The sequence below is a fragment of the Nicotiana tabacum genome, chromosome 6 (assembly GCF_000715075.1).
Source record: "Nicotiana tabacum cultivar K326 chromosome 6, ASM71507v2, whole genome shotgun sequence".
Classification (NCBI taxonomy): domain Eukaryota; kingdom Viridiplantae; phylum Streptophyta; class Magnoliopsida; order Solanales; family Solanaceae; genus Nicotiana; species Nicotiana tabacum.
This window is the reverse complement of record NC_134085.1, coordinates 36,141,283-36,157,396: the sequence shown is the minus strand read 5'-3', so window position 1 is coordinate 36,157,396 and position 16,114 is coordinate 36,141,283. Positions and strand designations below refer to the sequence as shown.

General features: G+C 37.8%; 1 protein-coding gene across 4 annotated transcripts in view; it reads left to right on the top strand.

The window, feature by feature from the left end:
* The window catches only part of LOC107822036 (uncharacterized), a 36,996-nt gene that overhangs the window by 15,520 nt on the left and 5,362 nt on the right, over positions 1-16,114 (top strand). For 2 of the 4 annotated variants that reach the window (XM_016648522.2, XM_016648523.2), the window contains exons 8-13: positions 2,666-2,734; positions 5,122-5,290; positions 5,385-5,857; positions 6,377-6,547; positions 7,215-7,323; positions 10,301-10,446. In XM_016648522.2, the coding sequence (XP_016504008.1) occupies positions 2,666-2,734; positions 5,122-5,290; positions 5,385-5,857; positions 6,377-6,547; positions 7,215-7,323; positions 10,301-10,446 (1,137 nt within the window). The remainder of the gene's footprint in view (positions 1-2,665; positions 2,735-5,121; positions 5,291-5,384; positions 5,858-6,376; positions 6,548-7,214; positions 7,324-10,300; positions 10,447-16,114) is intronic. The other 2 variants (XM_075254681.1, XM_016648524.2) reach the window with 1 other exon arrangement.

The following is a 16,114-nucleotide window of genomic DNA, read 5'->3' as shown; positions in this document are numbered from 1 at the left end:
TATACCAGCCATCTATTTCGTATTTCGTATTTCGTATCCTGTATTTCATATTTCATATCTCTTATATATTGTTGTTATTTTTATTACGCATTTTTATGGTACTAATATATCATCTCCTATTGCTTTTTTGAGCCGAGGGTCTCCTGGAAACAGCCTCTCTACCCTTCGGGGTAGGGGTAAGGTCTGCGTACATATTACCCTCCCCAGACCCCACTTGTGGGATTACACTGGGTCGTTGTTGTTGTTGTTGCTAGCCTGTGAATTAAACCAATCTTTACTCTATTGCTAGAAGAGCGATAGCATTTTCATGGTTCTAACAATACTGTATTGCTTGAGAAAAAGTAATTCTTTCATGGTCCTAATTGTAACTATGTTGCCAAAAAGTGCAATGTTTTCACCATATCATTGATAAGGTTAGTGTTTTATGTGTTATATTTAGTTTAGCATTATGCTGACCATAATGCCTGTGGGAGTAAACTGATGGAGCAAGAAAATTTACTTAGTCAATTAAGAAGCTGATATGACTCCCAAAAGGTGGGGAGGGCTGGGAGTAAAAGATCTCTGCATCTTCAACAAGGCCTTGCTTAGAATTTGGCTATGGAGATCTCAAAACAGAGGAGCATTCATTAGGGAGAGAGGTGATAGCAGATAAATATGACATCATTGAGGGGTGGGGGAGAATAGCCAAGAACATCACTACTTCCTCTAGGTGCAGCTTTTGGAGGAATATTGTGAAAGGATGGGAAGAGTTTTGTGGGTGTATTTATCCATAAAGAAAAAGGATTTCGTGGGTGTATCTCATTCAAGGTGGCGGGTGGGTGTAGGCTTAGCTTTTGTTGGACAGGTGGAGCAGGGACATGTTGAAGATTACTTTCCTGAATATATATATTATTTCGTGCCAAAAGGTAGATGATGGTCCAACAGTTTAGGAGGTTACATGAGGAGAGTGTTATTTGGGATCTCAAATTTTTTAGGAACTTTCAGGACTCAGAGATAGTGGGATTTCAAAGTCTACTTAAAATGCTACAAGCAAACCTTACTCGCTGAGAGCCAGGATTCTTGGGATGGCAGTTAGGAAGCATTGGGCGATTTTCGGTGAAGAGTTACTACTGCAAGTTGCTAGTTAGAGAGAAGTTAGATTTCCCTCGTCTATCCTTTTGGATACCTAATGCGCGAAGAAAGGTGTATTTTCTTGCTTGGTTGGCTGCTAGAGATGCAATTCTTACGGCCTAAGACTTGAAGAAAAGGAGGATTACATATGTTAGTTGGTGCTTCATGTGTAAACACTCGAGGGAGGGCGTGGATTATCTCTTATAACATATTAGGTAGCGCCACGTATGTGGTGGGAGCTTTTTAGATGGTTCCATATACAATGAACTATGTTTGGGTACTATGAAGGATGCTTTATTATGATAGTTCTTCAGAAGATGGAAGCGAAGACGCCTGTCATAGGATGTTGCTCCATTAGCACTTATGTGGATAGTATGGAGGGAAATGAAGTATGAGATCTTTTGAAGGGAAAGGGCATGACTTTGTACTTCTGAGGAATATCCTCTTGTTTTAATGCCTTTTTATGTTTTTCGTAGAGATTCATATCTTTTACTTTTTGATATACCTCTTATCTTTGGATTTCGGATTATGGGCCACTTTTACCAATACCTCATCAGCGGATGAGCTGTTATTATCATATTATTTCTTAGTAGATTTGAATTATGAAGTAAGACCATTTGATCTCTGCCACGTGTCAGTCAGCTCGGGAAGTGAAGAAGAACGCGTTGCCCTTCTATCATCTTCAACATCTTCTTTCTCCATCCCCTCGATGACATTAAGATTTCGATGAGTATCCCAATTTCAACATCTTGTACTGGTCATAGCCCAGGTGGGTACTGGTATTCAATATTTTAGTTCGCCTACTTGAATCAATACTTCTCATAATCTGACGACAATGCCTAGTGGCTCTATCGTTTCGAGAATCAGCCACAGCCATCGTCGTTTTCACCAAATAGTGAGTCCGACCATCTGGATCTTGGTTCAGCTTACTACGAGGATCTTGCATTCAGCAATCTAATCAATATAAAGGGCATCAAAGATCTTTGACTAGGTTTGAGCTATAAATCTTACACTTATCTATTATTATAAAGGGAAGAGATGAGATAGATCTTAATTACATGGATGGGAGTTGTCTCAGAAGAACTAAAAGTTCTTGAAATTAATATAAACTTAACTCCGCTTGACTAAGAGCATAACACAATATAAGAAAAAATTCTATATAAGCAATACCAACTACTTTAAATGAAGGCTTAGTTGTTGTTATTAGGTCTGGATTTGGAGAAGTGTGAGATTTGGATAACCTTAAGTTTTAGAGAAGCCTTAAGTTCCTTAAAAGACATATTTTACCAGTATTGGAATGAGTTGAGCCCGAATAGAGTGAAATAGATATGGATGATTCACCTAGGCAGCTGCGACTTATTTGGGGCGTAATTGATGTTTATGTAAATAGCAGTTCCCATTTCTAGTATCTTTTGGTATTCACGTGCAATACTGTGTGCCTTAACTAATTCAAAATATATATTAAAAAAGTAGAGGAAAGAAATTCCTTGCCCATCTATGTAGGGATGGGACATACAGCCTCTGCAGAAGCTGTAACATTGTTTTGGTTTTCCAGGGTGTCACTGTTGCCAGTGCTGTTTTGAGTGTGAAAAATTCTCTGGCCTCTTCCCCTGCTCAATCATCGGTATGGTTTGCTTTTTTTCCTTATCTCTTTCCTCTTTTGGCATTACGTGGGCTTTTGGATGGAAACATTTGAGCACAGTGTAACCCAAAAGATTTGAGCGCAGTTTGTTACACATTTTCTTTCCCGTTGCTAATAAGTCAGGCAGTGGTTACTTGGAAGGCTAGTAGTATGGCACTATGGTTCTGACTTGTACTATTTCGTTTAAGCTAGATACCGTGATTGTGGTCATGTAGATTAGTTCACTTGGTAGTTGGTACTCTTTGTTTTGTTTATTGTATGCCTTATCGAATTGATCTTCATCTTCTGCATTTATTCCAATTTGTATTTTACTACTTAGAAGTTCTACTGCTTTGATGCCTAAGGCAATGGATGTCTGTTGGAACTTTTCCCAATATAACGGGGATTATGAGCGATTCTTCTATTAATCTTTGAATCTAAGTGGAAATAATCGTATTATGTCTTTCTCTTTTGCCCATATAATTGAAATCTGATGAATAATATCATTTGTCATGAGAACTTTCTCAAAAAGAAATATCATTTGTCGTGAGAATGGGTTGGAAAGAAAATGATGTATGCGAAAGAATTATTTCAGGCTAATACAACAACATGAAACAAAAGCAACTTAAAAGATATGGTGTCTTTTTTTATTTTTTGATGAAAATTTATGGCATCATCAGGTTTTCTCGAGTAACTACTGGAAAACTAGTTAACATAAAACATTATGTGTCTATGAATTCTTACAACTTGGAGCAAGGTTTTGATGGACAAGTCTTGGTAATGCATTGAACTTTTCAGAAGCTCAACGATTGATCTACCTTCTCTTGTAGGGTAATTTTTTCTTCTTCAAATGTGATATTGAGTTTTAAAAGTTTGATTTTCTTTCACCTAAAGGAGCTTTTGTTTTTGAGAAAGTAATAATTGTATTGATTAGAATTTCGTGGGTGCAGCGAAAATTCTCTACAAAAGACACAATCATCTATACAAATAGGAACCTCGTGGGTGAAGCAAAATTAACTTAAAACAGAAAGCTATTTCTCAAATGTACAAAAAACTTTCCTATTCCCCACTTAGAAATCCTGTTCCTCTCCTCCCAAAGACCCCATATGAGAGCTAATGTATATAGATTCCATTCCTGCAAGGCCAGTCATGTAGCATGTTCTTCTATGTTCTTGACATTGGCAGTCCACACTGTATGCCGAATCAGCTCAAGACTATATGTCACAACTAAGTAGCAATTTGACAATGCAATAATTTTCTGGTCTTAAATATGCCATGTATTTCCTATAAGGAAGTGTCATTAAGGGTATAATGGAAATGTTGAAACCAAAAACTTACTAAATATAGAAAGACAAGATATTTTTTGAAACAGAATAAAAAGGAAGTAAGACTCATAAATTTTAAATGGAGGGAGTATGAAGGGTCGCAAACACTTTCAAAGAAATGACTCCTATGTCGTCTTTCTAGTATTGTGCTGATCTCCTTCCAGCTATTCATGGTTGAAGACAATTTGGCCTAAAGATAAATACTATCACGTCGGTACTCCGGGAATCGATGCAAACATTTGCGACGAAATATGTCTTCTTTGTCAATTTTACTGGAAGATATCTATTTTACTGTTTGTGGCTGAAAACAATCTCAAACCTCATAACAAATATTATCCCTTTGTACTCTGAAACAACACAAACATTTTAGGAAATATGTCTGCTTCCTTATTATTTCATACTATTGTTTTTAGCTATAGGCATATCTACTACTTTATAAAAAAGAACGATATATATCCTACATCTTACTAATCATGGTCAAAGACACTCTCAAGTCTAACAACAAAATATTTTTCCCTTTTGTACTATTGGGTATAGACAAACATTTCACTGAAATACAATGTCTTTGTCATCGTTTAATATTATGAATATATGTTTCCTACTGTTCATGGCTGAAGATACTGAAGCCTAAAGTTATAAGTTCATCTTTTTTTCAAAATTGATATGTTTTTAAGTTTGTGAATATATTAAAATACAAAATTTCCCCTGAAGCAGCCAGAATTGAAGGAGCAGTGTCTACTTCTCAAAGTAGGTGTAGCATGTGTATGGTTCTTATGATGCCACTTCCTCAAACTGACCATCCAAAACCCCAAAATACACAAATAATTTCAATCTCTACCACCTTTCTCCTTTCTCGCCATATCTCTTTGATGCAACTGTTGAATTGTTTTTGAAGACACTTTATTCACCTTTCTTCTACATTTCTGATGTTAATACTATGATATTTATTTTTTTGTTTCATTGGCTAAAAGTAAAGTTTGAGACCCATTCTTTCCAAATTTATAGGGTTCATTAGCTTACTTAGCATTGCCAATGTAAAGAACTAATTGACGGTTTGCTTTCAAGGTGTCTGTAACATCTTCAGCACAGCAAGCTGCTTGTGTTCAGGATCAGGCTGATGAAACAGCATCACAGGACAGTAGCTCTGAAGCAGTTGCAAGGACCCCACCTCCTAAAAGTAGTGCAGTTGCTGCTTCTGCACCCACAACACCCGCTGGCAGTCATGCAACACAGGGTATTAAACATGCTTCAACTCGAAAGCTCTATGATACATCAATTTTTTTTTTGTTTTCTTCAGAACTTCTGATGTGGTTTCTTGGAACATGCAGGTGCTGTTGCTGCTTTATCTCCAACTAGCATGTCTAATGCGATAAAAGAAGATGACGTGACAAGCTTCCCTGGTCGAAAGCCTTCCCCTGCTCTTAATGAAACTGCTTTAAGGGGTGTCAATAGAGGTTCCCTATCTAACCAACCCGTGGCTAGTATTACACTTGGTTCTGGTGGTGCAGCTACTGGGAATGGAGGTCTAGGAGCTATTCCTTCAGCTTCTGAAGTCACGAAGAGAAATACCTTAGGTTCCGAGGATAGGCTTGGAAGTAATGCCATGGGTCAGGCTTTGGTATCCCCTCTGGCTAACAGAATGATGATGTCACAAGCAGCTAAGGCTACAGATGGAATTGGTGTTGCTGATGGGGCAAATCCTGGTGATGCTACGGTTATGACTGGTAGGGTTTTCTCTCCTTCTGTTGGTCCTGGTATGCAATGGAGGCCTGGCAGTTCCTTTCAGAATCAAAATGAAGCGGTATGTTTTCCTTTTTATCATTTATGCGAGCTCTCAATTGCCACTTAAATGTTTACCTATTTATTCGTTTATCGCATGCTGCAAGTTTAAAAATCAAAGTTATTAGCACCTCAAATATGTCATTAAATGCTGACAGTCCTTAAAAACTATTCCTGATCTTGGTATCTGCTTTGCTTGTTGGAAATTGCTTTTATTCTATGTATCTTCATTCCTAGCTGGAGAGAGTATATGAAAACTATAGCACCTCATCGATGTTGAAAGAGAATACGTCGCCTAAATTGATACGGAGTGCTGTCACTAAGAAAATCTTTCTCAATAGTTATGGATTGCTGTAAGGATACGTCGGATTTCCCATGCATGATCCCAAGTATGTTTCAAGTTTAGTTTCTTTTTCATGTTGATAACATACTTTGGGGTGTGATTTAAGCTATAAGTTTCTAACTTTTTGTCCAAGACCACTATATATTCAATTGCTTCAACAGGTATCATTCGAGTTCAATATGTTTCTTGTGCTTTCAGGGCCAATTCCGTGGAAGAACTGAAATTGCACCTGACCAGAGGGAGAAGTTCTTGCAACGATTTCAGCAAGTACAGCAGCAGGGTCAGAGTAATCTTCTTGGTATACCTCCACTTAGTGGAGGAAACCTTAAGCAGTTCTCGTCCCAACAACAGAATCCACTTCTGCCACAGGTGCTGTTTAATGTTTGTTCATGACATTTGCTTCTTTTGGTTGGTTGCATTTCTTGTTTCCCTTCATCGCATGATTTTGTTACTTCAGCACCATATTTTCTTTAAATTTTTAACTCTGCCCTTTTTCACTATGCACATCCTTTTTTTGTCGATTCCCTTGTCTTCCTTGTTAACATTTTCTTTGCGTAGTATTGCTTTTAGACCCAGTGGACTTGTTATTATATGACAAAATTCTTTGAAGTTAAAAACAAAAATACTCTTTGGCTTGGGTTCTGCCCTGGCCATTGAGAATTTTTGAAAGGGCTTCCCTTCTGGGTAAAGCCCTAAAAAAAATTTCAAAAAAAAAAAAAACTCTTACTTTCAAACCCTAGCATGTAGCATCAAGGAATCATCTAGATTTCGTTCTGTAGATTCTACATCAGTTGAAAATATCAACTCTATGGCATTGTTTTAACACCATGTGAATTTGCTAGTTTGGCACCCTAAAAGGAGGAGATAATCCGATTAAGTAAAAAGAGAGGAAATATAGTGAGTTGGGAAGAACTTGAGAATCTGCTGCTGTCTTTGGGCTTATTGCACTTTATTACTTGTTGCATTGGTTTCCTCCATCCTACTATGCTGGTGACTTAGTCTTATTATGTGCTCTTACCTTATTTTATAATTTCAGTTCAATTCTCAAAGCTCCTCTGTCTCTCCTCAACTTGGACTGGGAGTTGGAGTCCAAGCATCTAGTATTAACAGTGTTGCCTCATCTGCATCTTTGCAGCAGCAGCCAGGTGTGACACATTATTTATTTAATCAGTAGCCTTTGATATCTAGGTTTGACGGCGATGGTGAATGGACATCTTTTGGCGTCAATTTCTGTCATATGATTGCCTTCTGTATTGAGCCCATTTGGGGCTTGGCTGAGTTGAAACATAATTTAATTTGTGAGGCTTGATTCATTTGGTTCACTCCTTTCCTGCTTCTTCATAAAAAAACAAGTGGATTTCCTTTTTTGTTTATTGTTTATGAATTGAGATTAATCTTTTTATTTTTATTCTGGATAAAAAGAAAAATCTTCTGTCATGTATTTTTTGGTTTGTCTCATAGAATATGAAAATCATGAGGAAAGTCCATCTTTTGTACCTACTGTTCCTTGTCTCTGCCTTCCGTTTTGAAGTTCTTTGTTTTGCTTTTTCATTCTTGCAATTTGATATTTGTTGTTATCTTTCGCTGCCTTCTTGATAATAAGAAACACATAGTATTAGTTAATGAAGAAACCAAGGCTAATATTCTAGTGGTATTTGATGGTGTCTTCCACACAACAGGTGTGAGTTCGGTTCTACTAGCCCCCTTTCCTTTCCTCAATCCTCCTATGTAATAGGAAAAGGAAAAAGAGTAACCATTTTTTTCCATTTAAACCTTTTAATTATGTTCCTTGAAAAGGGAAGTAAGCCGATGAGAGTGATCACATGTGAAGACTAGATCTACTTTGATCTTCTTATACGGTTTTTAAATTAACTAATCTGTGGTACTTCTGTTTCAAAACTAGAAAAACTGTCAAACTCAACACATTGGCATATGTTTATGTTTAAAAACTATCACTCCTAATGAATAAATTGCTAAAATTTATTTGAAGTGAATAAAATGGCTTTTAGAAAATTCTGAGGAAAAAACTTAAAAATATTAGTAGGTTATTAAGTGTCCCTTGTTGTTTGAGAGTATGAGTTGTTGTCTCCTTATATGGTTTTGGGCATTCCTCCCCCCATGAGCTAGCAATTTGGGTTGAGGTAGCCCAGGGCCCCTTTTCTTATCAAAAATAAATGCAGACCATCTCAGTTCTTGGTTTACCCAATGATGGTAACCCATGTTATGTTGTCCACGATCCAAATATTCAGTCCTGGGCATGCGGCAGGTTGTTAACTATTAAGTGACCCACATTGGCAGGGGAAAATATGGTCTTGTGCAATCTTCGTTTCAGGTGCTAGCTTTTGGGGTTGAGTTAGGCCCAACGTCAATTTTCTTAACATAGGTGATAATGACTTTAACAGTTTTGGGTTTAATCTTTAATGAATGGCCAAGTGTCATGAGAATTTATTTAGGGCATTGTAACTTTGTTGGTAGTATGGATAAATTTTAGTTTTTGGGTTTATCAGTGTATCCTGAACTCAAGTATATGTACATGAAGTACATGGAGGTGGCAGAAATGAAATATCCCTGCATGAGATGCTGACTTCAACAATCATGCAGACATTAACAGGACTTGGAAGCAAAAGTTTCCTCCCCAACCTCCAATATATGTTGGTCTTAACAATAAAATTTCTGTGAGCCTTTGACTTCAGGAACTCACAAGTCTTTTTCTTCCTCTTTTAGTTTCTTTTATGGATTTAGGTTTAGGTATGTGGAGGCACCTGTGACTTTTAACTGTGATTGGATTTATGAGAATTCTGTAAAATTCCTATGGGCAGATAGTTAGAGAAATAGTTAATGCTCTACCTAAATTTACCCTTATAAGGCTAATCCTGATACATCTCCATTTACTGTGGAGCTATCGCCACTTGTTCCTGTTAACCACACTGACAAAATTGCCTTTCTCATCATCCATTCATCTCATTTGCTATATAAATTCAAGAACTGGTAATTTTCTTGACAAATAATAGATTTGGTAGGTCTGAGGAGAGGTAGAAGTAGGCCAAATAAATATTGGGGAGAAGTGATAGGCAGGACATGACACTGCTCCAGCTTATCAAGGACATGACCCTTGGTAGGAGGGTGTGGAGGTCAAGAATTAGAAGGTTAGTAGGTGGTCGAGCATTTTTCTTCTCCATACCAGTAGTATTACTATTAGTCTTGTATTTTCTTATTCTTAGGTTTCTACCTATTATTTCTTTCGCTTCGATTTTCTTATTATCTTGCTTTTGTTACAGCTTGTTGTTAATCTTCTTTTCTTTTTTAATCTTTACTTGAGTCGAGGTCAATTGGAAACTGTCTCCCTACCTTCTCAAAGTAGGGGGAAGGCTGCGTACACATCACGCTCCCCAGACCCCACTAGTGAGATTATACTGGGTTTTTTGTTGTTGTTGTTTGGAACTAGTAATAGGATTCAAGATGCTTTGAGCTCACTTTCTTTTGAGCAAATTGCGTCATAGCAGTATGTAGACATACCTCACCTTCCACTATAGATCAAGTTCCAGGATTCATTAGATAAACGTTAGTTATTTCACCACGCCATACAAATCATAAGATAAACACAAGGTGCTCTTTAAATATGGATTAGACAATGTTGTTACCTCCGTCATCACCTATTGGGTGACAATGCCACCAACACTTGCATTGAGATTATTGATTTGCTCATCTCCGTTTTCTTTTTTCTTGTGGATCTTAAATCCCAGTCTCAATTTTTTGCTGCTGTTGTCTTTAACTTTTGGACTTGTCACCCTTTTTCCAATTTATTTGGCTTTGCCTATTAGGAGAATAGAATTATTGTTAGTTTCAGTCTTTCAGATGAAGTACGAATGGGACTGCGAGGAGGGAGGACCTATCGTAATGGTCTTATTGTCCAGAAAATTATAGTTTGAGTTAGATTATGTATTAGAGGAGATAGCTCGACTTGTGATAATGGTCTAGTGTACCTAATGGACAGCTGAAAGAAAAAAAAATTAAAAAAGAAATTATAGTGGTATTTTCTGTAGCATATTGAAGCAAAAGATTGTCCTACAATACTCTTTGATTGCATGGATGCTTATGCTTTTATAAATACAATGGTTGCAGATGCAGGCCACTCAAAAGTTGAAGACTTGCAGCAACAACAGACTTTGCCTGAAGATTCTTCTACAGATTCTGCTGCAAATCCTGGGCCCGGGAAAAATCTTTTGAATGAAGATGATATGAAGGCTTCATATGGACTAGATACCCCAGTGAGTTGAATGCCATTAACTGATCTGACTTCCAATATTAAGTTCATTTACTTTATCTCATTAATCGTTCGTTTTAGTTTATGGCATGTTGATTCTTAACTTACTGTATTTTTAATGTTGCGCCAAATTATTTTTTATTAGTGATTTACAGTGACATATCTTAGAAGCCTATTATTCACTTTACATGAGAGCATGTGGTTGTGTGATATATTAACTGGATACTACTCAAGTTTGATTGAAGAGCCTGAGTAAAATGTGGAGTTCTGGAGGAGGTATTTTTGGAATCACTAGGCAAAAATAGTTTAGTGCTGAATGAGTCAGAAGAACTGGTTTGGCTCCATGGGTCCATCTTTCTATTGGATGGCTTTGAAGGGATGCTTCAAGGTGTTAAGGTAATCGTTGGAGGCAAAAAGGTAGATTCAGGAGGCTGAGTACTCTCTTAAAATTAAGCTTCTTCCGTGGGGTGGATTAGAAAATAAAAGGACGAATATGATTGTGGATTTAGAGTAGGAACTTCAAGTGATTGATAGGAAGTTGAGGATTCTGGTCTCTTTTACTATCTAATTCGAATCTCTCTCTCTCTCTCTCTCTCTCTCTCTCTCTCTCCTTTACTCCTCGAAATCTTTGGCTTGAGACTAGACAAGCAATTTGGGTATTGCTAAAGGGTATGGTTAATGACTTGAGATTAGATAAGCAATTAGGATTGCTAAGATGAAGTATGTCAGGGATTTGATGCTAAGGAGGTTATCTTAAAGAGCACTGACTCAATTGACCATATTAAAAATTACATTGCTTGAGAAAAGGAGAATAACCCATGTAGTATTCAAGGCGCTTGGAACTACAAGGAAGCCGTTCTTCCCGGCGGTTAGCTAATCTTCAATACAGTTGTAAAGCGCGAATTGTTTTTTGCAGGAGTCAAGGTTTTTCTATCTGCTCAATGAAATCCTTTACTCAGATAAAGACATTTTTCTGAATGGTCAATATTACTACATGAGAATGTCATCCCTCTTTCTTTTTTGATAACATAAATAATTTTATTAATGTCGGGGGAATTCCCGTATACAAGTAGTACACCAAAAAATAGAGAAAGCTACACCAAAAAGATGGTTCTCTACAAAAGTCACCTACTTATTTGTACAAATAAGAACTGGTGAACCAAAAAGTAGCTGGACACGAGATTACTCCTCAGTCCTCACATGTATAAAATCACTCTTGGTCCTTTCAAAAGCTCTCCTATTCCTTTCCCTCTCCTAATGAGATTGTCATTGATTAAAACCACCTCTTTTGCTAGTAGCCAAGTGAAACAGGCTATCATGTATGGGATCTTGACTTTCCAAATATGCTTCCATGGCCAATTGGCTATCTGCTGATTGGGTTAGTTCAAGGTCTTATATGGCTATATGCTGCGTTCACCTTGTAGATGCCCCTATTGTGTCCCTGCCACCATAACCGGTCTACTCCATTCTGTATGCCTTTGAACTCTTCTAGCTTCTTATAGAATTCAATCAACCTGGTCATCTCCCAGTCATTCAAGGCCTCTTCTGAATATTAGATCCCAACCTTGAGGTGACTATGTTTCAGCTACTGTCTTCTGTCTTCTGATGATTAAGAACCAAGCCATGTATATCAAGGAAGAGTTCCATTAAACAACCATCTCCCAGCTAGTTATCTTTCCAAAAGGAAGTTTTTTCCCCATTCTGCAACTTAATAGATGAATTACTCTTCAATACTGGCCAAAGGTTCCTTATGGATCTCCAAAGGCTGACTCTATATGTAGTGTTCACTTCCTTAGACATCCACTTTCCTTCCTCGTCATATTTAGCTTTGATCACACTTCCCCAATATGTTGGAGGCTCTTGGCAGTACCTCCATAGCCATTTCATCTTGAGAGCCTTGTTTTGTATCTTTAGATTCCTAATACCTAAGCCGCAATGATTTTTACCAACAATAAGAGATTTCCATTTGATCAAATTTATGACCCTTTTTTCTTTTTCTCCTTGCCACAAGAAATTCCTTTTGAGTTTGTCAAAGTCTCTGAATAACCGCAAGAGGAATGGGAAAGAGAGACATCAAATAAGTTGGGAGTGCATCTAAGACTGAATTTATATGGGTAAGTCTACCCCGAAGGGACAAATTTTGGGATATTTACCTGGACAGTTTCTTTTCACATTTTTCGATCACATTGTTCCATATCTCCTTGGATCTGGATTTTGCACCCAAAGGCATTCCCAAATAGATAGTAGGCAGGGACCCACTTCTCCCAAGATCAATGTCAATCGCTCCATGTCAGGTACTTCATTGATAGGATATAAAAAGCTCTTTCTCCAGTTGATATGCAGTCCATACATGCCTTCAAATAGAATCGGAATGACTCTCAGATACCTCAACTGTGTTTCTGCAGCATTGCAAAAAATTAAGGTATCATCAACATACTGCATATGTTACTTCCAAGTTGATGTTTTCATTTCTGGCAACCTCAAGCCCCTTAATCAACCCATTGACTTTTGCTGACTTGGCCATGTTATTCAGACCTTCCATAGCTAAGATGAAAAGAAAAGGAGACAAGGGATCTCCGTCTTAAACCTCTGTAAGCAGGGAAAAAACCTTCAGGTGATTCATTTATGAGAATGGAAAATTTGACAGTAGAAACGCAATGTTCTATCCATTTGATCCATTTTTTCCTAAAGCCCATTCTTGCTAAAATCCTCAGCAAGAACTTCCCGTTGAGATGGTCATACGCCTTTTCAATATCCAATTTACAAAGAATTCCTGGAAACTTCCACAGCTTCATTAGCAATTAAAGTAGCATCCATTATCTGTCTTCCTTTGATAAAAGCCATCTGTTGAGAATCCATCGACTTATCTATCACCCTTATGAGTCGTTTTGTTTGAACTTTTCAGAATAGTTTGTATACACTGCCTATTAAGCTTATAGGCCTACAGTCTCTCAGCTCCTCCGCTCCTGCTTTCTTAGGAATCAAGGCTAAATAAGTTGCATTGAAACTTTTCTCAAAAATTCCATGTGATAAATTATAGAAAGCTTCCATAATGTCATGCTTCACCACAACCCAACATTTGATAAAGAATCCCATTGTATAACCATCAGGACCAGGGGCTTTGTCCATGGCACACATCTTCAGGCAGCCAAGTACCTCTGGTTCATCAAAATTTCCTTGCAACGACTCCCTCTCTTCTTCAGTTATAGCTGGGCGATTGACAAAATTACTAGCAGGCCTCCATTCTTCGTTCTGTGTATAAAATCTGGTCGATGTTGTTGCTTCTTTTATGTGCATTAGCTACTTTGTGAAAGAAGCTAGTATTCCTATCACCTTCTTTAAGCCAAAGAGTGCTAAACCTCTGTCTCCATGCTATTTCTTCATTTTTAATGTGTTCTTCATATTCCATAAGAAGAGCGGCCTTCTTTACTGATTCATCCTCTGTCAAAACTCTAGTGTGTTGTCGAGAGTCCATGGCTGTCAATTGGCTAAGTAGGTTGGCCTTTTGTAGACCCAAATTTCTTCGACTGCTTCTGCTCCGTTCCTCAATTTTACCCTTGAGTGCCTTGAGTTTACAAGCTAGGATGTAATCTGGTTTCCCAGAAAACTCAAAAGAGGTCCACTATTCACTAACTCTGTCTACAAAGCCTTTAGTCTCTAGCCACCAGTTATCAACTTTAAATATGTTTTGGCTTGTTCCCAGGAGCCACAATGTTGCGATACAGGAGCATGGTCTGATACTATCCTTTGAAGAAGAGCTTTCTTGATGTTTCAGAAGCTATCATCCCTCTCTTTAGAAGTTAGAATTCTATCAGTTCTAGAAGCATTGGCATGATTATCCCCTTTGAACCATGTAAAGGTACCCCTTTCCAATTGTAAGTCAATCAAATTCATATCCTCTATAAAATCTGAGAACTCCACCATAGCTCTGGATCTCCTTGTACAATTCCTTTTCTCGGAAGGAAACCCGGTGACATTGAAATCAACACAAATAGCCCAAGGACCATCCATCAAACCTCTAACTGCGCCTATTTCCCTCCAAACATGCCTCCTTTCGTAATTACAATTTGGAGCCTTTATGTGACATTCAAAATTTTGCAAAATAGCCACAAATTTGCGAGTTAAGGTGTATGCTCCAACCTGTAACACCTCCCCCCTTGCCATATTCTACTATCCCATAGCATTAAGATGCCCCCTAGTACCACTAGCTTTCAGACATGCAAATCTTATCCATCTCCCTCCATATATCTGATTAACTAGATCTCTTACTTCCCCTTTCAGTTTTGTCTCCTGAAAACGTAGAATATCAGCATTCCAATTTGACAGTAGACTCTTCACTAATTTTATTTTTTTCCCAATCATTTAAACCCCTTACATCCCATAAGATTAACTTCAACTTTATAATTCAGTCAATACACCACTTTTTGCCTTCCTTGTGCTATCACTCTTGATAGCATCAAAAGAAGTTAGCCCCTTCAATTCTTGAATACCTTTGTATCTACACCTCTTAATAGTCACCTTCTGCCTCCATTCTTCTAGCCTTTCTACAGCTGTCGATTTGCATTAATAGTTCAAGAGCTTCTTTTCATGACCCTGGAAATCAACCCCAAACATTTTCCCCAATTTTATCAAATTTTGATGAACACAAAGTGCCACATTCATCTCCTTTTCAAGTAGAAAATTCTGTTGTTGTAAGGGTTCAACATCCTCCACTACCCATTCGTCAATATCTGAACCTTCTTGGTGAGTGGTCATGGCCTGATTCTTCTCAATTGCACTATTATCGCCACCAGAATTTTTCTTTTTGAGAAGGTAACAATTTGTATATTAATATAAAGACTTCACTGAAAATGTGAAGTCACCCATAATTACAGTGTTAAGTGTCCATACAAAACTACACACAAAAAAGGACACTGTTCCTCCTAGTTCTTCTTACAATGAACCTAGGGCATCTAAGATGGATTCATGATCCTCCAAAAGTTTTCCTTTACACCAAAAATAAAACAGAGCTACACATTTCATCTTTATCTTCTGGATATTGTTGCACTTTCCTTCAAAGCATCTTTGGTTTCTCTCTTCCCATACTGACCACCAAATACAAGCTGGGACAATTCTCCCTCTCTCTTTGTCTCTCGAAAGAAATCCCCTTTATTCCAGCTAGTTAGAATATCAAGGATTCTTCCCGGCATTGCCCATGGAATTCCCCGTAGACTAATGAAGATCCTCCATATCTGAATAGTGAACTTGCAATGCAAAAAAAATGGTTGATTGTCTCTGCCTGCTCCCCACATAAGTAGCACCTAGAGCACATTTGAAATCCTCTTTTTGTTAAGTTATCTTGTGTTAGGACTGCACCTTTTGCCAATAACCATGTGAAGCAAGCGACCTTGTATGAAATTTTGACTTTCCATATCATCTTCCATGGCCAACATCCGATTTGATTGTTTGCAAGGTTGTATTCTTTGTACGCACTTCTAACTGAGAACTTTCCTTGCCCATTCCGTTGCCACATGATAAGGTCTTGGTTTGTATTGATTCCAGAGAACTGTCCCAAGACCCTATAGAACTCGGTCAATCTGTCAATCTCCCAATCATTTAGCATTCTCCTAAAAGTGAGATTCCATCCCTGGGCAGTCCAAACCTCTGCTAAAACTGGTTGTTGTTGCTGATTT